Genomic DNA, 25,132 nt, shown 5'->3' with positions numbered 1-25,132 from the left:
TGGCTGCCTGTCGGCCATGTTGTTTTCCGATTGGTCTCAAAATACAATATGCATAACTAGGCACCATGGGGAACATACATATGAAATTTGAGAAAGATTCCTTCATTACCGTCTGAGAAATAGCGATAACAATCTTCAATTGTCAAAAATCCAAGATGGCTGCCTGTCGGCCATGATGTATTACGATTGGTCTCAAAATGCAATATGCATAACTAGGCACCAAGGGGAACATACATATTAAATTTGAGAAAGATTCCTTCAATACTTTCTCAGAAAGAGCGATAACAAACTTCAATTGTCAAAATCCAAGATGGCTGCCTGTCGGCCATGTTGTTTTCCGATTGATCTCAAAATGCAATATGCATAACTAGGCACCAAGGGGAACTTACATATGAAATTTCAGAAAGATCCCTTCACTTCTTTCTGAGAAATAGCGATAACAAACTTCAATTATCAAAATCCAAGATGGCTGCCTGTCGGCCATGTTGTTTTCCGATTGGTCTCTTAATTCAATATGCATAACTAGGCACCAAGGGGAACATTCATATGAAATTTGAGAAAGATACCTTCAGTACTTTCTCAGAAATAGCGGTAACAATCTTCAATTGTCAAAATCCAGGATGGTTGCCTGTCGGCCATGTTGTTTTTCGATTGGTCTCAAAAATGCAATATGCATAACTAGGCACCAAGGGAAACTTACATATGAAATTTGAGAAAGATCCCTTCAGTACTTTCTCAGAAAAAGCGGTAACAAACTTCAATTGTCGAAATCCAAGATGGCTGCCTGTCGGCCATGTTGTTTTCCAATTGGTCTCAAAATGCAATATGCATAACTAGGCACCAAGGGGAATATTCATATGAAATTTGGGAAAGATACCTTCAGTACTTTCTGAGAAATAGCGGTAACAAACTTCAATTGTCAAAATCCAAGATGGTTGCCTTTCGGCCATGTTGTTTTTCGATTGGTCTCAAAATGCAATATGCATAACTAAGCACCAAGGGAAACTTACATATTAAATTTGAGAAAGATTCCTTCATTACTGTCTGAGAAATAGCGATAACAATCTTCAATTGTCAAAAATCCAAGATGGCTGCCTGTCGGCCATGTTGTTTTACGATTGGTCTCAAAATGCAATATGCATAACTAGGCACCAAGGGGAACTTACATATTAAATTTGAGAAAGATCTCTTCAGTACTCTCTGAGAAATAACGATAACAATCTTCAATTGTCAAAATCCAAGATGGCTGCCTGTCGGCCATGTTGTTTTTCGATTGGTCTCAAAATGCAATATGCATAACTAGGCACCAAGGGGAACTTACATATGAAATTTGAGAAAGATTCCTTCAGTACTTTCTGAGGATTAGCGATAACAAGAATTGTTTACGGACGGACGGACCACGGACCACGGACGCAGGGCGATTTGATTAGCCCACCATCTGATGATGGTGGGCTAAAAATGGTAGTTGCTACTCCTGCTTAGCGCTCAGCATATTTGTAGTGGAACGACTGGTTCGACTGTTGTCAGTATAATGTGACCGGATGGGGTGTCCTGCTGGGTGTCTTCGGCAGTATGCTTCAGTGAGGTAGCACTATAAATCGGCAAAAGTTCCGTCCTATCACAAGGAGACTTAACGCGAACATACCGCAGCCTCTCATAACACACATACGCACTCACCACACGCATACATGTCGCACGCACGGGAGGCCGTCCTTGAATGACCTTAGCTGTTAATAGGACGTTAAACAAAATAAACCAAACCAAACCTTACAACATTAAGATAACGCAGCTGCTTTGACACTATAATACATATATATATTCACCATCATTTGGAAAATCGTGCCAAGCCCCTGTGCTAATTCGTGGCGGACGCACTAGACGGTACTCAATGCTGTTTGTTATTGACACTGTTGTATTGTACCAATAAACAATGTGAAAAAAATGTAGGATCTACCATCACGGCAGTGCAGTTTCAGACGGCAGATTTTTTATCATCATTTAATCATATAACACCTCGTTAATCCACTCGATACATTCGAAACTTACGCGCGGAAAGCGAGACTCCGTACTACCAAGGAATATGGCGAGATATTTGGTCTTTCCAGAACATGTTAAACAATAAATATCTTTAAAAAAGATAAACGGCAAAGTTTTAATGCTGGTGGTTAAAATGTAAAACTGATGGTGAAATAAATAAACGAACTAAAGCGTTTTAGCACGAATAACAAAACTATATCAGCTTGAATCATTTTTGTTAATAATAAGACTGCTTTTGAATCAGGAATATGATTTTAATAATGTGTCATTTAAAAAGATAATCTACTTTTTCAGCTTGCATTCAATCTTATCTTTGTTTCGTTTTTAACTGCATATCTGCATTTTGCATTTACCGCTACATACTTCATCTTGACTAGTAACGCCACCTGTCGCGTCATATCCGGGGCCAAAAGATAATTATACGGCTATGCCAAATAACCGGTTAAACGTCTAAATAAAACAATGTGATGAGCTGTTATATCCACGAGGTTCTACGGGTGATTGGCCATTTGTAACAATTCATGTTGAAGAATGGAAACTTCATGGTTTGACATCAAAAGTTGATGTTCATACCAAATAACTAACAAAAACAAATAACGAGGATGCAAACAAAAATGTCCCCATCGTTTGGTATGATGGAGTTTATCTTTCTCCGGTTACTATCCTTCCCTCCCAGATCTCACGATCGAGACCATATTCCGCTTCTCTCGTTCGTAATTGTTAATCGTAAAACCGTCAATGCATCACACATCGAAATAAAGATCTGTGTAAAACGTTTAGTTTTATTTTTTTATTTTTTTTTTTGACACAAAATTCCAGGTCCGCTCCCCGGGAATAAAATAATTGATGCCTATAAGCAACGTTAAATTTCCAATCCTGTCCTAGCTGTCTCTTAACATATCAAATACATTTACATTGTATATCATTTCTCAACTCTGTCATAATGAAAACTCAGTTTTGATAACTTCTGTGGGGATACCGCTACAATACAAAGAAATCATAACATTGCCTGTCATATCTTGTTATTGTTTTCTCCGTACATGTAAGTCACGTGCGATCGAAATTGATATTCACACATATACATGTAGTCACATGATTTGTGCCATCGCTTCAAAAGCTGCTGGGGCCGGCCTAAACAGCCCCCTGACCCCCCTGACCCCCCGACCTATTCATTTGTGTCCCAAGTCCCCTTATATTTAGCATCAAATCCTGGAATTTCAGAAGCAAGATTTGATTTTTTCGGCATAGCCGTTTAATTTTCTTTTGGTCCCGGATATGACGTGACAGGTGGCGTTACTGGTCAAGATGAATTATGTGATTGGTCAATGTAGCGGTAAATGCAAAATGCAGATGTAAGCAGTTAAAAACGAAACAAAGATAAGATTGTATGCGGTAAATGCAAAATGCAGATGTACGGTTAAATACGAAACAAAGATAAGATTGAATGCAAGCTGAAAAAGTAGATTATCTTTTTAAATGACACATTATTAAATTCATATTCCTGATTTAAATGCAGTCTTATTATTAACAAAAATGATTCAAACTGATATAGTTTTGTTATTCGTGATAAAACGCTTTCGTTCGTTAATTTATTTTCATATTTCAGAATTAATATTAAAAGACATTTCTTGATTACTATACTGTTCTGCTTCACAAAGACTTGCATACATGCTAGATAAATGAAAAGTGCACTTGAATACACAGCTGTTTTAAACAAATCAAAAAAGAATCACACTTGCCGGTAAAGTATAACCGTTTATCAATACCATGTGTTTTACAGTAAAAGGTACCAATGGAACACCTCCACGTATCAGTGCAACAACCCACTAAGGAGGATAAAAATAATAACTAGAGAAATACGTGTGAAGGTGGCCAGAGGTAGCTACATATTCATAAGGGTAATGCACCATCCGATTAATCAGTTTTGTTGGGTAGGAAGAGATAGAGAGATAACAGAAATTTGAGAAAAGAGAAAAGCAAAGATATATTAGGAACAGAAAAAGAACAAAGGAAAAACCAGGTCGACTGGAAAAAGATATTTGGAGGAAATATAAGAGAAGATGCATGAGGATCCGATATGTGTTCGCGTCGACCCGGGTCGGGGCGACACTATAATAGTGTAAAGAATGTAACAATAATAATGCTCAGATGAAAAAGGAGAAAAACATAGATGTCTATTGACTATAAGTATTCATAACACATAATAGCACGACAAATGTATCCAAATCCTAAATACCCTACAAATGTACATGAAATTTAATATCTAATAAAAAGATAGAAATGTTTAATCCTAATTGATGAGGTAAAAACCTTATTGGAAGAACAAATATGAATAAAGAGAAAACAAACATATAAATATAATGATAATACACACAGTTAATTTACACGTATAATGGTATTTCTCATCAACAAAAAAAAAACACAATAGTATACTAACTCCCCAGCCAGAAACAAGATGAAAATTGATCACACCTATGTACACAAACACACATATATATACATAAATACATATACATACATATATTTTTTTTATATATAAAGATACAGTTGCAGTTATAAAAGTTCCAGTAAAGTCGAATTGAATTTAATATAAATGAATCTTTCAACTGTACCGGTGGTCATAACATAGCACGACATGTGTTCTAGAGTTAAGTTAAAAGTTGGAATTATAACGATTATCATTATACTCAGATAGGGGTTGATTGACGAGGATTAATGTCCTTGTTCCGGTTATATAGCCGAGCCTTGGACACTCTCTCAGATAGGGGTCAGAGTTCAGAAGCTTAACTACCAGGGAACTGTGTTCATGTGACAACCCAGGCAAGCCAGGAAAACCACACTTGGTCTCGTTTGGAGACGTTAATCCCACTATTTAGCAGCCTTTATATATAAGGCAAAACATTCCTGACAGCGTTGGTGTGCAAACCTAATGATTTAAAAATACATTGATTTACTAATTTCATTGAAGATCAGACAAAGGGTTCATATATAATATCAAAATCTGTACATCTGCGTTCAGAAAGCTGTGTTTCATTATATTCAATAACATTCCTAAGCATACGTATAGTAACGTTCACCTAACGTTTGAAAGCAAACGATTTCCTTAAAAGTATTGATTCATTTCTGCATCTTACCAACTGTCATGTAGTGAGGAAAATTCCAATGCATATATATAACTCCGGACCTGTTATTTTGGTTAATGCTTTATAATTCATTTTAAGATTAACAGTAATAAATATGTAAATCAGACTTTACCCTGGTTTCCGGTTGTAAGTAGTCCTTTATAGGAATGGCACCAAAGGGAGCATGGTGGGCTAGATCAGACCCCAGAAAAAAATTAAATGTTACCATGCCCAAATTTTAAATCATATTTAAATGAGCAATATAAATATGTACATGAGATATTATCTCAAATTTTCACTATTCGCTCATTCGCTACATGTACGTTTAACAATAGATGATATAGGCGCTTATTTTACTTTTCTTAATTGAGAAAGTATCAGATTATTTTTCCTTCAAGTTTCATGCAATTTGTGACGAAATACACACACACATATTAAAAAAAAAAAAATTCTCGTTGTGTATAATTGTTATAAGGGAATGAGTTAAATTATAATTCTATGTTGTATTAGTTGTGTTTCGGCATATTATCGTGATAACAAATCTTATATAAGATAATACATTTTATTGTTGTTTGATGCAGGAAAGATAATGTTATAATCTCAGTTCTAAAGGTGGCCCAGTCAGCTTAACTAAAAAGATAAAGATACGTCAGGCAGGTTTCAATTCCAGAAAAAAAAATCGTGGTCTGATGAAACGTTTTGGTTTGATGGTGACAAGCCAGAGACGTATACAAGTCTCTGGACAAGCCTAAGCGAGGGTTTGTTTAGAAGAATATATCTAAAATATTATCCTTTCAAGTTGGTATATTTTGAAACATATCTTGCTCTAATTATTTTTTTTTTTATTTATCTGCCTTTATCTATTTATACCAGACATGTCTTGTCACGTGACTTCATGTTCGTTCGTGCACCTGTGAGTTTTGCTGTCCTTCCCGCACTCGACATGTGAGTACCCGAACTTTATACATGGGCACTTTCCTTTTTAATAAAAACAGAAAAAATCTCGTTTACGGAAAGTACCGATGGTGCCCGAATGATGAATCCCGGTCGATATAATCGAAAGTGAAACAAGAGTACGAAACTGCGGCTTACTTCCGTTTGCCTGAAAAGTGTGTCGTGTCGCCGGTAACATTTGGCGTGATAGCTCTTGCATCTAAGCTAGCTAGGTAAGGACGCCAAACAAGTATTGCGAAGGTGAAGGGACCAGATAGACAAAGATTCACGGACTGCACAATTTGTCTTAACTTGAAATGGCACTGCAAAATACTGGAAGAATTTTGAGGAATATAATGATGAGTCATGGTAAGAAGAAACAGGTGCTCGTGGCTACGTGTAAAAGTTACAGAAACTAGACTTACATCCTTAGATGGGTTTTTTTCTCAGTAACGTCACAGGCGTCTGAAGTTCTGACAGTAAACTGAGATATAATACCATATAAAAAATAAGAGTATCTATTTTATAGTAGATACTCTTATTTTTTATATGGTATATATTATATCTCGGTTTACTGTCAGAACTTCAGACGCCTGTGGTAACGTGAACTTTCCGTCTTTTGACGAAATTATCTAGATCTATGGACATAAAAAGACTCTGACATAAAAATATTTTACATGTATGTTTAATTGGAGGTGGTCGTGAAAGTACAAGTTCAACTTTCTCACTGCTGCAGTGTATATAACGTTTATAAAATCTGAGGAATACTGAACGAGGTATAGTTGGAAGGTTCCGAACAGTACATACGATGAGACTAGTTTGGACTGGTGTGTTCGTTTATGTAATAAAAGACAGACCTTAGAATTTTATATTGTTTTCAAATGAGCCTTGACAAAGACTTCCAAGGCCCGTATTATTATTTGCAGCTGCGTCAAGATATATGTTTAAAATATTATAATTAAATACTGATGAACCGTTTCATCTGCATAAACGAACAGGCCCCAGCCTAGCTGTGAAATTCCAATGCTTGTACTAGTGAAAAAATTACCAAGCTCACTTTTATATGTCAAATAAACACACTTGTCTTGTGTAATGAATTATCAATGAGCTACAATTACTGTTTCATTTCCTACATGTACATGTACATGCATTACTGTCTATATTGCTTCAAAACATTTCAGTAGACCCCATTCAACATTTTTTCACAGGTTCAAAAATGTCAGCTATGTGTTCACAGAAAAGGCAGTCTTCAGGTTCAACCAAAAGGGTAAGTTGTTATAATATAGCAACATTAAATTTTAATTGTATTGAGTAACCCGAGACATTAATTAACATATTGACGATTATTATTGTGCATGAAACAATTAAAAATGGAGCAGGACATGCATACCTATTGCATTGTACTATGATATGCCAGTTTAAGATGAGAAAATCACAGGTCATGATCATAATATAACTGCATTTGTGAAGCAGAAATACTGGACTGCAGATGATGGGCCCCATTCCCAATTAAAATTATATCATATTTCGGCCCATTTCCCAAAATTTGCAGTTTTCTCATGAAAAAAATCTTTTCAAATTTGCATTTTCCCCCCATAAATGAGACGAAAAGGCCCCCAAAAAAGCCACCTGATTGTCCCAAAGCAGCGGGCAAAAAAGTCCTGAGAGTATCTGAACTTTAAAAAGTTTCTATCTTTAATTTCAAGGGTTGAGATGGTGGGTTGCAGATTCCCTTTTAATTCAAAAGGAATAAATGACATCATGGTAAAAAAACCATAACATCACATCGACAATAATGTCACATCAATATTGTCTTCCACTGATGTAATATCTATTATGTATGCATTCTTGAAGGAAAAACAGGGTTGGCCATTAAACCCCCTTGGGAAAGAGACGGGCAGAATCTCAACCCATGGGACAAGATTCTTAAGCTGCATAACACTAAGCAAGCCTCCTGATAGTTAACTCTTGGAATGAGATGGATCCCCCGTCTACCCCCAAGGGAGTGAAAGATTCTTTTATTCTTAACTTAAAACATTTTATTTTATTCTTTTATAGAAGACCACCCAGCTGAAGGAAATGTTGAACTCAAATGAATTGGAGTTTATTATGGAAGCTCACAATGGTCTAAGTGCCAGGATAGTCCAGGAGGCAGGTAAGTGTATAATTATCAGCACTAAGGGGGTAAGTGTACAATTAACAGTACTAAGGGGGTAAGTGTATAATTAACAGTACTAAGGGGGTAAGTGTACAATTAACAGTACTAAGGGGGTAAGTGTATAATTAACAGTACTAAGAGGGTAAGTGTATAATTAACATCACTAAGGGGGTAAGTGTATAATTAACAGCACTAAGGGGGTAAGTGTATAATTAACAGCACTAAGGGGGTAAGTGTATAATTAACAGTACTAAGGGGGTAAGTGTATAATTAACAGCACTAAGGGGGTAAGTGTATAATTAACAGCACTAAGGGGGTAAGTGTATAATTAACAGCACTGAGGGGGTAAGTGTATAATTAACAGTACTGAGGGGGTAAGTGTATATATATGTAATTAACAGCTCTAAGGGGGTAAGTGTATAATTAACAGTACTAAGGGGGTAAGTGTATAATTAACAGTACTAAGGGGGTAAGTGTATAATTAACAGCACTAAGGGGGTAAGTGTATAATTAACAGAACTAAGGGGAAAGATAAATGAAAAAGAAAATTCACTGGGAGGAAAAGGAATTATCTGAGAGTTTGACATCAGGATGACAAGAACACAAAGAACACACACAGGTTATACTTTCCAGAGCGAATACATTATTTAATCATCTTCAGTTCAGTTAGTGCTTCAGACAAGTAAGCCAATGGTCCCAACTTTGATCTCTAGCAGAGGCATTGGACCTCTTCTTCATTGGCAGCCATGTAGGGATTACAGGAAATATTATCACAAAAATACTCTATTTTTTCTTCACAAACATTGTTGCGTGCAGAATGTTACCTATGGAAAACCCAGCTAGGACTAGTAATTTAAATTTCCTAGGAACATCCTAGCCTCTTCCTACTTGGTTGTGGACAGTATTCCTGATTTAGCTCAATCAGTAGAGGGTTAGACAACTAAATGCCCTTCATTTGATCCCAAGTGGGGACATTGAATTAAAATATCTAAATATAATGACCTCCATTACAGAGCTACAAAAGACTAGGGTGGTTGGGTGGCAGAGTGTTACAATAGTAACTCACATGCCTTTCGAATATGAAAAAGGATGAGGTCAACTGCCCGACTACATGGGTTTTCTGTGGGGAATCTTGTTTACTCCCACAGTAAGAATCCTCATGCTCTTCCATCCAGACTAACGAGCGTGACTTACTACCTGCAGAGGGTGCAGAACACAGTGCTCAGCATGTCTGGTTTACGGTACTTGAAAGAGGGAGCACATCACTTGTTTGTTTGTTAACAGCCAGGGTCATTTAAGGACATGCCAGGTTTTGGAGGTGGAAAGGAAGCCGGAGAAAAACCACCGGCCAACAGTCAGTACCTGGCAACTGCCCCATGTAGGTTTCGAACTCGCAACCCAGAGGTGGAGGGCTAGTGATAAAGTGTTGGGACACCTTAACCGCTCGGCCACCGCACATCACACCAGTGTTTTTAGCCCACCATCATCAGATGGTGGGCTATTCAAATCGCCCTGCGTCCGTGGTCCCTCCGTCCCTCCGTCCCTCCGTCCGTCCGTAAACAATTCTTGTTATCGCTATTTCTCAGAAAGTACTGAAGGGACCTTTCTCAAATTTCATGTGTAGGTTCCCCTTGGTGCCTAGTTATGCATATTGCATTTTGAGACCATTTGGAAAACAACATGGCCGACAGGCAGCCATCTTTGATTTTGACAATTGAAGATTGTTATCGCTATTTCTCAAAAAGTACTAAAGGAATCTTTCTCAAATTTCATATGTAGGCTCCCCTTGGTGCCTAGTTATGCATTTTGCATTTTGAGACCAATTGGAAAACAACATGGCCGACAGGCAGCAATCTTGGATTTTGACGATTGAAGATTGTTAGCGCTATTTCTCAGAAAGTACTGAAGGTATCTTTCTCAAATTTCATAAATAGCTTTGCCTTGTTTGAAAAGTACTAGAGGGATGTTTCTCAATTTACACAGATTAGTGAAAGGAAGGGAAAAATAGAGAAATGATCAATCTGACATGGAACCTATAAAGATCGTTCAGTGGTGGGCGCCAAGATCCCTCTGGGATCTCTTGTAATTAATGCATTGGCTACCTATCACAGTTCAAGATTTTGATGTACACATACAAAATGTACAAGGTAATAAAAGGAACAGCTCAGAGTATTTACAGGAACTTTTCACTTTCAACCAGCAATTTTTTTTATCAGTATAAGTTGATATAACTTGTTTCGTGCTTGTTGTAAGATCAATAAGTAATTTTAAATTTACATAAAGACTTGCATATATATTTATGTGTACAGGATTCAAAGGTATATGGGGCAGTGGGCTGTCTGTGTCTGCCCAGCTTGGTGTACGCGACAGTAACGAAGCATCATGGACACAAGTCGTGGAAGTTGTAGAGTTCATGAGCGACGCTACAGACATACCGATCCTGCTTGATGCAGACACAGGTTATGGAAATTTCAATAATGCGAGGCGACTGGTCCGTAAATTAGAGGATAGAGGAATTGCAGGTAATTGTATTTCACAAAATACAAAAATTGGTTTGATATTTAAATAATCAAATTAAAATTATAAGGATAGGACTGTCAGTCACTTTAAGAGGTCATAATTGCTATAAATAGCACATTACTTCAAACACAGTGTGATTTTACCAGGCTTAATTAACTATAGGTAAAACACACAATGCATTCGAGTTCAAATTGAGCTTCAAAACTCCAGGTTTCTATATATGTATATTCCCTCAAAGTTTTGAATGCCAGCATTTACTCAAGTGAACCCTAAGATTCAAGATTTTCATAAAAATTTAAGCTACTCTCTAAATGTGCAGAAAAAATTCTTTTAAGATGAAGCAATTGATACTTATTTCCGATCAATTTTACAGGAATCATAAATATTTTTGTTTGACCTTCATTAAATATTGAGAGCAAAGCAGAATATCTCCCTGGTTGAAAATTGTTTTAATTTGTTTGCAGTTAAAATTTGTTTTGCAAAATGTCAACATTTGTTGTACAATAAAAGTTTTGCTGTTAATGCTGATTTTTTGCCCAAAGTGTTGTCCATCATGTTTATAAATATAAGGTTTGTTGTCAACCAGCTTTGTTGTGTCAAATAGAAAAGCTGTTACATTTTTCTCCCTAGGAGCCTGTATGGAAGACAAGCTGTTCCCAAAGACAAACTCACTCCATGATGGGAGGGCACAACCATTAGCTGATATTGAAGAGTTCTGTTTGAAGATTAAGGTTAGAGTTGAATTATTTAATCTGGAGTACTGACAAGTTTTAGCACTATGTCAGATTGAAATTAACATACATGATTTTGTTAACTACAGTATGAACTGCACATGTACAGTATAACTTCTACAAAGCTGTGCTTTAATATTACTGAAAACTTTTACAAAAATTTTACAAATTTGAAACAAAAGTTCCTATATCTTACACACCTTGCTTCGTAGGCCTGTAAGGACACACAGACAGATCCAGACTTTTGTATTGTGGCCCGAGTGGAAGCCTTCATCGCTGGATGGGGACTCGATGAGGCACTGAAACGGGCAGAAGCTTACAGAAACGCAGGTTAGTTACACATAAATAAGGTATAGCCACTGTTGGCAATTTGTCAAAGAATATAAAAGGGTAGTTGGATGTGATAACACATTCCCTTACCCTGGACAGGGATATCCACAGTTTTACCAGTGTGAGATTTTCTTGTCTGGCCTTATAGCTGCAACAATTGTATTTCGTCACATCAATAATTCCATGACATCACGGCGACAATACAATGAAGTCACATCAGCAATTCAATCACGAGATAATGCCAATATTTCATTGCGTTGATGTAACGTCCATATTAGATAAATAAGAGGGTAAACAGGGTAAGAGAATAATAATCATTCTCCCCCTTGGGTATGAAACGGGTAACCCTCAGGGTAAAATTATATTTAAGCTGCCAAATACTCGGCAAGCCAGGTGTTTTGTAACTTAAGAATCTTCCCCTCGGGTTGCTATTCCCTTGTTGTAAACCCAAGGGGATGAAAGATTTAATGTTCAATCAAAAATTTTAGAAATTAAGAAAAAAATACACTATAACTGTTAATAGTCTTGTTTGTATTTCATTGTATAGTGTTTGGCAGCTAAGAATCTTGCCCCAAGGATGCAGATCCTCATTTGCACTCCTAGGGGTTGATTGATTATTTTTTCTCATCTGTCTTAGCTTAGAAAACTGACGTTAACAACCTCTTTGGTAAGAGATTTCTCTGTCACAGCCTTAGGTTAGAAAATTAATCTTATGACCCCTCCGGTTAGATATTTCTCTGTCACAGCCTTAGAAAATTAATCTTATGACCCCTCCAATTAGATATTTCTCTGTCACAGCCTTAGAAAATTAACCTTATGACCCCTCTGATTAGATATTTCTCTGTCACAGCCTTAGAAAATTAATCTTATGACCCCTCCAAATAGATATTTCTCTGTCACAGCCTTAGAAAATTAACCTTATGACCCCTCCGGTTAGACATTTCTCTCTCACAGCCTTAGGTTAGAAAATTAACCTGATGACCCCTCCGATTAGATATTTCTCTGTCACAGCCTTAGAAAATTAACCTTATGACCCCTCCGGTTAGATATTTCTCTGTCACAGCCTTAGGTTAGAAAATTAACCTTATGACCCCTCCGGTTAGATATTTCTCTGTCACAGCCTTAGAAAATTAACCTTATGACCCCTCCGGTTAGATATTTCTCTGTCACAGCCTTAGAAAATTAACCTGATGACCCCTCTGATTAGATATTTCTCTGTCACAGCCTTAGAAAATTAACCTGATGACCCCTCCAATTAGATATTTCTCTGTCACAGCCTTAGAAAATTAACCTGATGACCCCTCCGGTTAGATATTTCTCTGTCACAGCCTTAGAAAATTAACCTGATGACCCCTCCGGTTAGATATTTCTCTGTCACAGCCTTAGAAAATTAACCTGATGACCCCTCCAATTAGATATTTCTCTGTCACAGCCTTAGGATAGAAAACTAACCATATCACCCCTCAGACTAGATATTTCTCTGTCCAGCCTTTAGGATAGAAATAACCTATCACCCCTCAACATTAGATATTTCTCTGTCACAGCCTTAGGATAGAAAACTAACCATATCACCCCTCAGACTAGATATTTCTCTGTCTGACTTAGGATAGAAAACTAACCATATCACCCCTCAGACAAGATATTTCTCTGTCAGACTTAGGATAGAAAACTAACCATATCACCCCTCAGACTAGATATTTCTCTGTCAGACTTAGGATAGAAAACTAACCATATCACCCCTCAGACTAGATATTTCTCTGTCAGACTTAGGATAGAAAACTAACCATATCACCCCTCAGACTAGATATTTCTCTGTCAGACTTAGGATAGAAAACTAACCATATCACCCCTCAGACAAGATATTTCTCTGTCTGACTTAGGATAGAAAACTAACCATATCACCCCTCAGACTAGATACTTCTCTGTCTGACTTAGGATAGAAAACTAACCATATCCCCCCTCAGACTAGATATTTCTCTGTCACAGCCTTAGGATAGAAAACTAACCATATCACCCCTCAGACTAGATATTTCTCTGTCAGACTTAGGATAGAAAACTAACCATATCACCCCTCAGACTAGATATTTCTCTGTCAGAGTTAGGATAGAAAACTAACCATATCACCCCTCAGACAAGATATTTCTCTGTCAGACTTAGGATAGAAAACTAACCATATCACCCCTCAGACTAGATATTTCTCTGTCACAGCCTTAGGATAGAAAACTAACCATATCACCCCTCAGACTAGATATTTCTCTGTCTGACTTAGGATAGAAAACTAACCATATCACCCCTCAGACTAGATACTTCTCTGTCTGACTTAGGATAGAAAACTAACCATATCACCCCTCAGACTAGATACTTCAATGTCTGACTTAGGATAGAAAACCAACCATATCACCCCTCAGACAAGATATTTCTCTGTCAGAGTTAGGATAGAAAACTAACCATATCACCCCTCAGACTAGATATTTCTCTGTCAGAGTTAGGATAGAAAACTAACCATATCACCCCTCAGACAAGATATTTCTCTGTCACAGCCTTAGGATAGAAAACTAACCATATCACCCCTCAGACTAGAGATTTCTCTGTCACAGCCTTAGGATAGAAAACTAACCATATCACCCCTCAGACTAGATATTTCTCTGTCAGAGTTAGGATAGAAAACTAACCATATCACCCCTCAGACTAGATATTTCTCTGTCTGACTTAGGATAGAAAACTAACCATATCACCCCTCAGACAAGATATTTCTCTGTCAGAGTTAGGATAGAAAACTAACCATATCACCCCTCAGACAAGATATTTCTCTGTCAGACTTAGGATAGAGGCTAACCATATCACCCCTCAGACTAGATATTTCTCTGTCACAGCCTTAGGATAGAAAACTAACCATATCACCCCTCAGACTAGATACTTCTCTGTCTGACAGGATAGAAAACCAACCATATCACCCCTCAGACAAGATATTTCTCTGTCAGAGTTAGGATAGAAAACTAACCATATCACCCCTCAGTCTAGAGATTTCTCTGTCTGACTTAGGATAGAAAACTAACCATATCACCCCTCAGACTAGATATTTCTCTGTCAGACTTAGGATAGAAAACTAACCATATCACCCCTCAGACAAGATATTTCTCTGTCAGAGTTAGGATAGAAAACTAACCATATCACCCCTCAGACTAGATATTTCTCTGTCAGACTTAGGATAGAAAACTAACCATATCACCCCTCAGACAAGATATTTCTCTGTCTGACTTAGGATAGAAAACTAACCATATCACCCCTCAGACTAGATATTTCTCTGTCTGACTTAGGATAGAAAACTAACCATATCACCCCTCAGACTAGAGATTTCTCTGTCAGAGACTTAGGATAGAAAACTAACCATATCACCCCTCAGACTAGATATTTCTCTGTCTGACTTAGGATAGAAAACTAACCATATCACCCCTCAGACAAGATATTTCTCTGTCTGACTTAGGATAGAAAACTAACCATATCACCCCTCAGACTAGATATTTCTCTGTCTGACTTAGGATAGAAAACTAACCATACCACCCCTCAGACAAGATATTTCTCTGTCTGACTTAGGATAGAAAACTAACCATATCACCCCTCAGACTAGATATTTCTCTGTCTGACTTAGGATAGAAAACTAACCATATCACCCCTCAGACTAGATATTTCTCTGTCTGACTTAGGATAGAAAACTAACCATATCACCCCTCAGACTAGATATTTCTCTGTCAGAGTTAGGATAGAAAACTAACTATATCACCCCTCACACTAGATATTTCTCTGTCTGACTTAGGATAGAAAACTAACCATATCACCCCTCAGACTAGAGATTTCTCTGTCTGACTTAGGATAGAAAACTAACCATATCACCCCTCAGACTAGATATTTCTCTGTCACAGCCTTAGGATAGAAAACTAACCATACCACCCCTCAGACTAGATATTTCTCTGTCTGACTTAGGATAGAAAACTAACCATATCACCCCTCAGACTAGATATTTCTCTGTCACAGCCTTAGGATAGAAAACTAACCATATCACCCCTCAGACTAGATATTTCTCTGTCTGACTTAGGATAGAAAACTAACCATATCACCCCTCAGACAAGATATTTCTCTGTCAGACTTAGGATAGAGGCTAACTATATCACCCCTCAGACTAGATATTTCTCTGTCACAGCCTTAGGATAGAAAACTAACCATATCACCCCTCAGACTAGATATTTCTCTGTCTGACTTAGGATAGAAAACTAACCATATCACCCCTCAGACTAGATATTTCTCTGTCACAGCCTTAGGATAGAAAACTAACCATATCACCCCTCAGACTAGATATTTCTCTGTCTGACTTAGGATAGAAAACTAACCATATCACCCCTCAGACTAGATATTTCTCTGTCTGACTTAGGATAGAAAACTAACCATATCACCCCTCAGACTAGATATTTCTCTGTCTGACTTAGGATAGAAAACTAACCATATCACCCCTCAGACTAGATATTTCTCTGTCTGACTTAGGATAGAAAACTAACCATATCACCCCTCAGACAAGATATTTCTCTGTCACAGCCTTAGGATAGAAAACTAACTATATCACCCCTCAGACTAGATATTTCTCTGTCTGACTTAGGATAGAAAACTAACCATATCACCCCTCAAACTAGAGATTTCTCTGTCTGACTTAGGATAGAAAACTAACCATATCACCCCTCAGACTAGATATTTCTCTGTCAGACTTAGGATAGAAAACTAACCATATCACCCCTCAGACAAGATATTTCTGTCACAGCCTTAGGATAGAAAACTAACCATATCACCCCTCAGACTAGATATTTCTGTCACAGCCTTAGGATAGAAAACTAACCATATCACCCCTCAGACTAGATATTTCTCTGTCTGACTTAGGATAGAAAACTAACCATATCACCCCTCAGACAAGATATTTCTCTGTCTGACTAAGGATAGAAAACTAACCATACCACCCCTCAGACTAGATATTTCTCTGTCAGAGTTAGGAAAGAAAACCAACCATATCACCCCTCAGACTAGATATTTCTCTGTCTGACTTAGGATAGAAAACTAACCATATCACCCCTCAGACTAGATATTTCTCTGTCTGACTTAGGATAGAAAACTAACCATATCACCCCTCAGACAAGATATTTCTGTCACAGCCTTAGGATAGAAAACTAACCATATCACCCCTCAGACAAGATATTTCTCTGTCAGACTTAGGATAGAGGCTAACTATATCACCCCTCAGACTAGATATTTCTCTGTCACAGCCTTAGGATAGAAAACTAACCATATCACCCCTCAGACAAGATATTTCTCTGTCTGACTTAGGATAGAAAACTAACCATATCACCCCTCAGACTAGATATTTCTCTGTCAGACTTAGGATAGAAAACTAACCATATCACCCCTCAGACTAGATATTTCTCTGTCTGACTTAGGATAGAAAACTAACCATATCACCCCTCAGACTAGATACTTCTCTGTCAGAGTTAGGATAGAAAACTAACCATATCACCCCTCAGACTAGATATTTCTCTGTCTGACTTAGGATAGAAAACTAACCATATCACCCCTCAGACAAGATATTTCTCTGTCAGAGTTAGGATAGAAAACTAACCATATCACCCCTCAGACTAGATATTTCTCTGTCAGAGTTAGGATAGAAAACTAACTATATCACCCCTCAGACTAGATATTTCTCTGTCACAGCCTTAGGATAGAAAACTAACCATATCACCCCTCAGACTAGATATTTCTCTGTCAGAGTTAGGATAGAAAACTAACCATATCACCCCTCAGACAAGATACTTCTCTGTCAGACTTAGGATAGAAAACTAACCATATCACCCCTCAGACTAGATATTTCTCTGTCAGAGTTAGGATAGAAAACTAACCATATCACCCCTCAGACTAGAGATTTCTCTGTCTGACTTAGGATAGAAAACTAACCATATCACCCCTCAGACTAGATATTTCTCTGTCTGACTTAGGATAGAAAACTAACCATATCACCCCTCAGACTAGAGATTTCTCTGTCTGACTTAGGATAGAAAACTAACCATATCACCCCTCAGACAAGATATTTCTCTGTCAGAGTTAGGATAGAAAACTAACCATATCACCCCTCAGACTAGATATTTCTCTGTCTGACTTAGGATAGAAAACTAACCATATCACCCCTCAGACAAGATATTTCTCTGTCAGAGTTAGGATAGAAAACTAACCATATCACCCCTCAGACTAGATACTTCTCTGTCAGAGTTAGGATAGAAAACTAACCATATCACCCCTCAGACTAGATATTTCTCTGTCAGAGTTAGGATAGAAAACTAACCATATCACCCCTCAGACAAGATATTTCTCTGTCAGAGTTAGGATAGAAAACTAACCATATCACCCCTCAGACTAGATACTTCTCTGTCTGACTTAGGATAGAAAACTAACCATATCACCCCTCAGACTAGATATTTCTCTGTCACAGGCAAGGGAAAGACTCTGTGCAGGATCTCTTCTCTAGAAAAACATGGTACCACTTTGAAGTATGCCGGAATATATAGGCAACTCCTTCTGTTATTCATGGCTGAAACCATGTTAGAAAGTTTTGTACATCCATGTCATACGTTTATGTTATTATGGTCGGCTACTTGTTTTACATACTTCTGACTGCATTGATAGCTGAAAAATTACCAAGATTATGGAAATAAGCTCTGTTGTTATAAGACAACCGATATTACAGAAGCAGTTCTTGTTTGAAACACCATATCTATCCTCAATTAAGCCGTATCCACTAGTATAAAAGTTTAGTATCCAAGTATAACTTTATTTTTTGGCAAAATTGATGATTCAGCAAAATGAGGACGAGGGCTTATTTGTGGACAGGGGCTTATAATTTTTTGGGTACAAGGGCATATTTGTTGACAAAAGCCTATATCCAGCCTTCAGGGCATCCATTAACCTGAGACCTCAGGTTAATGACACAGCAAAATTTAATTTGACGCATGACTTTGGCATGCATATTCATGTAATATGTGGACAGGGGCTTATTTGTGCATAAGGGCCAATTTAATTTGCTTTCTTTACTAACGATATATATATTTTCTTTACAGGAGCTGATGCAATTTTGATGCACAGTAAAAAGTCGGATCCGTCTGATATTGAGGCATTTATGAAAGCTTGGAATAATCAGGTATGTTAATTAGAACTTTTAATTTATCACATATCAGGTGTGTCAATTAAAACTTATAATTCATTCAATTAAAACTTATAATTCATCAAATATCAAGTATGTTAATTAAAACTAATAATTCATCAAATATCAGGTATGTTAATTAAAATTAATAATTCATAAAATATCCGGTATGTTAATTAAAACTAATAATTCATCAAATATCAGGTATGTTAATTAAAACTTATAATTCATCAAATATCAGGTATGTTAATTAAAACTAATTCATATCACATATCAGGTATGTTAATTAAATTAATTCGTATCACATATCAGAAGAAAGCATGTATACTTGGGTGTTCAACGAAAGTGTCACATAGAACTATAATTGGCATGTCAAATGATTTTTACATTCTAGAACCTTGGAATTTGCATATTGTAGCTTGTCATTACATCTCTTTAGTTTTGTTTGTTGATGTTAACCACATGTACATTTACATGTAGTCAAGGAATGGTGGCAGTGTGTCCACGTTTCACTGTGGAGAAGATTGACAGACTTGGAGGGCGCAGGACGTATTAGTGAAGGGAATCGGTTTCACTTTCAGAATCGATATTCAATTATAATCAGTTTTCTAAATTTAGCACAGAATTGCCCGTGTGTAGAAAATGTATGTTCATTTCAAGTACATTTATTACATGGGTGGATGATTGAAAATAATAAAAATTTGTTAAAAAAAAAAGGAAAGATTGTCGGTGACAATTTTGAAAAGTCAATTAATCAGACATTTCTTGAAGTGTCCGTAATTCTTCAGCTTGGCATATTTGTGTAATGTTATCTAACCAAGAAGTAGTTGATCTTTAACTGACATACTCATTTGTTGGTTACATGCAATTAAGATTTTATTAACAAGCGATAAATACTTTATGTTCCGTATCAGAAATATTCATAAAAAAAGCTAAGACGTATGATAAGTGTTCTTAAGATGTACATACATTTTCTACAAAATGGCAATTCTGTGGAAAATTCAGAAAACCAATATTATCATTAATCGATCAATTTTAAGTTTTGAATTATTAATTCTTAAAATGAAACCAATTGCCATCACTAGTAAGTACTGTACATAATCACATGTATGTTTGCTAGGCCTGCTACTAGCTTTTGCTTTTATACAGCTATATTAATTTGATTATTTAAGGTGAGGCCTGAAATACTGTATATTACTAAAATTAACTTTTTTTTAAACACATGATGACATAAATTGCAGGGTCCAGTGGTAATAGTACCAACAAAATACTACACGACCCCAACACAGACGTTCAGAGATATGGGCGTTTCCATGGTGATCTGGGCCAACCATAACCTGCGAGCCGCTGTGTCAGCCATGCAACAGACAACAGCACAAATCTACAAAGATCAGTCCCTTGAAAATGTTGAGAAAAAGGTGAGTTATTGCCTTTCATCAACTTAGCCCACTACACAGGGAATATTAATTCTTATCCAGATTTTCGAGCGTGAAAACTCATTTGTAAAATGAAACTTTTTTTTTATTGGGTCACCTGAGATTTAATGAAATTTTAATCATCTTCTCAAGACTCAGATATTTTAGTATCAAATACATTGCATAGATGAAACAGTTTTACAGGAATTTACTAAAATTGTGAATTTTGTAAACCTGGGGTCTCGATCACACTTACCCCTCGGGAGGGGGTTCAATTTTGCTAAAGTTTATATGGAGAAATCACATTTTTTAGTGTCATTTGTTGAATTGCTATTGGAAATAATTAAAATTTGTTTAGAATTATCAGTAAGGGATTAGGGTTTGAGGTTATACTCATATTGACCTTTAATGACCCTCAGATGCTGATGAGCGGGGCTAAAATTGGCCAAATTGAGTGATAAAATAAGGTGACCATTAAGGCCCATGAGTTTGGTCATGTTATATGAATCAAGTTTTCTAATAATTCCTGAAAATTGACACTTCTGCTATGAAACAAACAAAAAAATGTCTGTACTGGGCATAGCTATGCTTTGTTTTGTTTTCTTATACTTAAGTATTCCTTCATTTGAATAAAGTTTAGGTTGTCAAAATTAAAGTTAGTGGAAAATATGGGTTTTTTTTCCAAGCAGTAAAAGTTATAATCTTTACATTAATAAGGCAGTTTTACTCTCAAAATAAACCAAAGTTCTTCAAGTAATAAGTCCTGATTTTTTTTAATTTGACCCGAAGTAACACTAATTAACACAAAGACATGTTGTATTTGTCTACAATATGCCTTTTTCCTGTACATTTCAGGGTTAATTTCATTACTTGTAGGCATGAACACTTATATAATCATTGTTCCGATCGACATATATTTCATCAATAAAAATTGTGCATGTTTCTGATATCCAAATGAAGGAATGCCCTTTAAAAAGTTACATTTTCTTTATTGAAATCATATTTTGACCAGTATAACTTTTTGGTCAAAATTGTTCAATTCATATTTTTATACATTTGCCAATAGATTGTGACGGTGAAGGAAGTGTTCCGACTGCAACAGGATGACGAGCTGGTACAGGCAGAAAACAAGTACCTTCCACAGAAGTGATAGCCATGTCCACAGAACATCACAAGGCCGACTTTAAGATGCTACATCGTCGATAAAAAACATAAAATAGCACCCATGGTAAAGAAAAATATCATGTCAAGACTAACAAATGAAGAAAAAGTTTCTTCGTCCAGACAGTGATCGTGAATATAAGACCGGAAGATATCTTCAAAATATAGGTGAAGCATATGAAAGAATTTCGTCATGATGCAATGAATTTTTGGATGGTGGTAATATAGGTTTAAGTATATAAGTTTTGGGTTCGTAAAAATATTCAGCAGCCTATTCTCGTTTTCAATCGATCCTCATTACTCTTTGTCGGAGATGTAGCATTTGCAGACAACATTACGTTATGAAGGGATTTTGGTATTTAGCTTTCTCATTCTCTAAGACTGCTGCAGTTCTTTAATCAAAACTATGTATTTTCTAATGAATATATTGAATACAAATTGTATTTATCAGATATTAATCATTGTTTAAATTTATGATATGCTTTTTAAAAGCTAAGGTCATTAATATCTTGTAGTAAAGTGTGGTAAACATGTTTTTGATATGTGGACTAAATGTGTGGGGTTTTCGCCAGGTATTTTATCAATGGGGTCCATTTAGATAGATTGCGAGTGATATTTTTAGTTTAAATGATGTTTTATTAATAATCAAGTACTTACACACAACATCAAAATACAAATCATATAGGATTTGAAAACAAGCTTAAAGTGATATTTCAGCTCGAGGATCTTACATGAATGGCTATGTAATATGGAATTTATTGAAAGAGTTCAGTCATTTGATATGCCACGAGCATTCTGGGGAGCGGCAAATCAAATCATTGAATTAGTTTGATCAACTCCATATGACATAAGGTGCGTGAAATTATGTTTAAAATCACAGAACTCTTATTGTATGTATTAGAATATTTGATAGTAAAACTCTCAAATTATTCTCTATGTAAGACAGGATTTTTGACCTGAACCATATGTTTTTCTCTACAAAGAAAATCAATTGTGCGACGTTATATATTTATTACGACATCATAATTACTTATGATGCCACAATAGTGCTATTACATATGTTTTACATCATTTATTTAAGTGCTAATGACGTAGAAGGATAGGATTCTTATATGTCATGAAAATACATTGGGTATTGTTGAGGTTTGTAGATTGAAATGGAATTTGAGAGAATTGTGTTAATTAAGTCAGAACTTGAATTTGATTCAACTCAATATTGGGTTTAATGAATTAAAGTGAGGTTGTGGTAAAAAAGAAAAAAAAAGAAAAATTATATTCTTAATGTACATAGTATACTAATAGCAGTTTATAATTTTTCTCTCTTTTTTTTTTCACTTTTAATTTTTTTTAATTTCTTTTTACATTTCACACAATATTTTTGTATGTTTATCAATCATAAAACCAGCAGAGTAGATGTTCTTGAATATATTATGTTACATATACTTAACCTAATGATCTCTATTGCTCAATCGCCCTGCATTCCTTTGGCTATCCAGCTGAGTTCAGGAACCTAATACCCACCCAACCAAAACGAACAGAGTTGGCTCTTCCACCTGAATTCTTTGCATAATTTTACATGCATGTTCATGCAATGTATATACAACATGGTTTTATTACATTGTGACACAAAATCGCTACAAATGAGTCGGGGTTTAATTCAGGAAAAAACACAGGCCTCGATAAAAATTCACAAAGATATTGTCGAACTTGATATAAATATTGAAGTTTTAAAAGAATATCTGTCATGTGTGACTTTGTGTGTGGAAGATATTGATTTTCAGAAAAGTTTTTCTTCCTTCCTGATCTTTGCCTTGGTATATTATATGAAGGCTAAATATAATTAATTACTTGGGTTCTCAGGCCAAGGTATATTATATGAAGGCTAAATATAATTAATTACTTGGTTCTCAGGCAAATTTTTCTAAAAAGAGATGAGTGAGAGAGTTAATTGTTTTATCATTTTATTGGTGAAGAAAAAGATGAGGGTATGTTTTTTTTCAAAACAAATATTATCCATTTTCATAATATACTGCTTCAAAATGTGGGAAACCATGATTTATCATGACTTTTCGTCTTTGTTTCACATTAATGAACATGTTGGATATATCACAGGTGAAAGGTTTGCTGGTGATGCTTTTTTCCCCACATTCTTCTCCCAAAGAAAATTAAGCAAGATTTTTATTATTGAACCAGGAAAATATATGAGATGAGGACTTTTTTCATTCCAGGGTTTTTCCAGTAAAACATCTACCCCACCCCAGGACTCCAGGTTTGGTTAAGGGGTACCACCCATAGAATTTATCTAATAAATTACATAGAAGTAATAGGAAGGCAATCCAACCATGGATAGAAGTGATTTAATGTGGAGTCCTGGGGTCCGGTAGATATTTTAATGGAATAGCCCTTGGAGCAAATGAGATAAGGCCTGAGAACCAAATAATTAATATTTTTGCCTATAATCAGGATATAGTCTCCATGGAAATGTTATAGTAGTTAATATTCTAACTGATAAACATCTGCTTAGTTTGTCCAGGTTTACAACTGTGCAGATAGTTTTGCTATATTTTTTGTGAAACATAATTTTACTTTATGTTTTTTTGATTATTTGAGATATGAACAAAGTTTTTCTTTTTTTTAACTCACTCTCTTTTATAGCTATTATTTTCTGATGTCAACGTTTTTGTTTAAAGATCTGAGAAAACTATAATTTACATATGAATTCTTTTGAGAAATACAATGGTATCATTTCCATTGTGTCATCATAAAGGTCTGCGCAAACTAATTTACATATTAATTTGTTAGAAAAATATTCTATTGTATTGTTTCCATTGTATTTCATGAAAAAAAATTTCACATATGAATTTGTGAGAAATTTTGTATCATCCATTGTGTTCTGCTAAAGAGATTGAGAAAGCTTACATATGGCTATGACGTACGCTTCAGCAAGGACGTACCAGGTATTATTTTAATATACACAGCTGTTCATGACCATACATATCCGTAAAACATTGTGACATTGACAATAACGTATTTAGTGCTTTGAAGAATTCTTGTATGTGTTTTGTTATCTTTATTTGTGTTTTTGATACAGAATTGTTATAATATATATTACATATAATTATATATTGATATCAAGATAATCAAGATATAGTTAATTAATTGTTATGTTATATGTATTTTTTTTTTTTTTTTTAATTTTTATTTCAAATATCTGAGATGATGTACACGTTACAACAATATTGGCTTCAGAAAATCATCCCTTCAACTTCATTTAAACCCTCAACTAGAGATCAGAGTAAACAAACAAACCAAAGGCCACCTTTTTGTTCGGATATATCCTGGATCTAGATTAGCCCGAGTTTCCTCTGGCCCCGTCACCATGTCCTACACCGGGGCCGCGGTGGCCGAGTGGTTAAGGTGTACCGACACTTTAACACTAGCCCTCCACCTCTGGGTTGCGAGTTCGAAACCTACGTGGGGCAGTTGCCAGGTACTGACCG

At 36.0% G+C, this 25,132-nt stretch overlaps 1 protein-coding gene across 2 annotated transcripts; it reads left to right on the top strand.

The window, feature by feature from the left end:
• The first annotated feature begins 6,247 nt into the window (after positions 1 to 6,247).
• Positions 6,248 to 24,798, top strand: LOC117333732 (phosphoenolpyruvate phosphomutase). 2 transcript variants are annotated; one of them, XR_004533993.1, is made up of 10 exons: positions 6,248 to 6,461; positions 7,301 to 7,359; positions 8,151 to 8,247; positions 10,560 to 10,772; positions 11,401 to 11,501; positions 11,714 to 11,831; positions 18,974 to 19,053; positions 20,298 to 20,474; positions 21,538 to 23,446; positions 23,499 to 24,798. XR_004533993.1 is itself a non-coding variant. In XM_033893157.1 (9 exons), the coding sequence occupies exons 1-9, from the start codon at positions 6,410 to 6,412 to the stop codon at positions 21,619 to 21,621; spliced, it is 981 nt and encodes a 326-aa protein (XP_033749048.1). In that variant the 5' UTR covers positions 6,248 to 6,409; the 3' UTR covers positions 21,622 to 24,798. The 2 variants fall into 2 exon arrangements, 1 of the variants encoding a protein (XP_033749048.1); XM_033893157.1 differs by having other exon boundaries at positions 21,538 to 24,798.
• The last annotated feature ends 334 nt before the right edge of the window (positions 24,799 to 25,132 follow it).

Source organism: Pecten maximus, chromosome 8 (genome assembly GCF_902652985.1).
Source record: "Pecten maximus chromosome 8, xPecMax1.1, whole genome shotgun sequence".
In the NCBI taxonomy this organism is placed as follows: domain Eukaryota; kingdom Metazoa; phylum Mollusca; class Bivalvia; order Pectinida; family Pectinidae; genus Pecten; species Pecten maximus.
The sequence above is the reverse complement of the archived record's forward strand: the minus strand, read 5'-3'. Positions and strand labels throughout refer to the sequence as shown.

What these genes read in the sequence shown, in the direction of transcription:
- LOC117333732 (XM_033893157.1), top strand. Translation starts at nt 6,410, where the DNA reads ATGGCACTGCAAAATACTGGAAGAATTTTGAGGAATATAATGATGAGT. An exon ending in CAGGATAGTCCAGGAGGCAG is followed by an intron (nt 8,248 to 10,559) that starts GTAAGTGTATAA and finishes TTATGTGTACAG; the next exon opens with GATTCAAAGGTATATGGGGC. An exon ending in AGAAGCTTACAGAAACGCAG is followed by an intron (nt 11,832 to 18,973) that starts GTTAGTTACACA and finishes TTTTCTTTACAG; the next exon opens with GAGCTGATGCAATTTTGATG.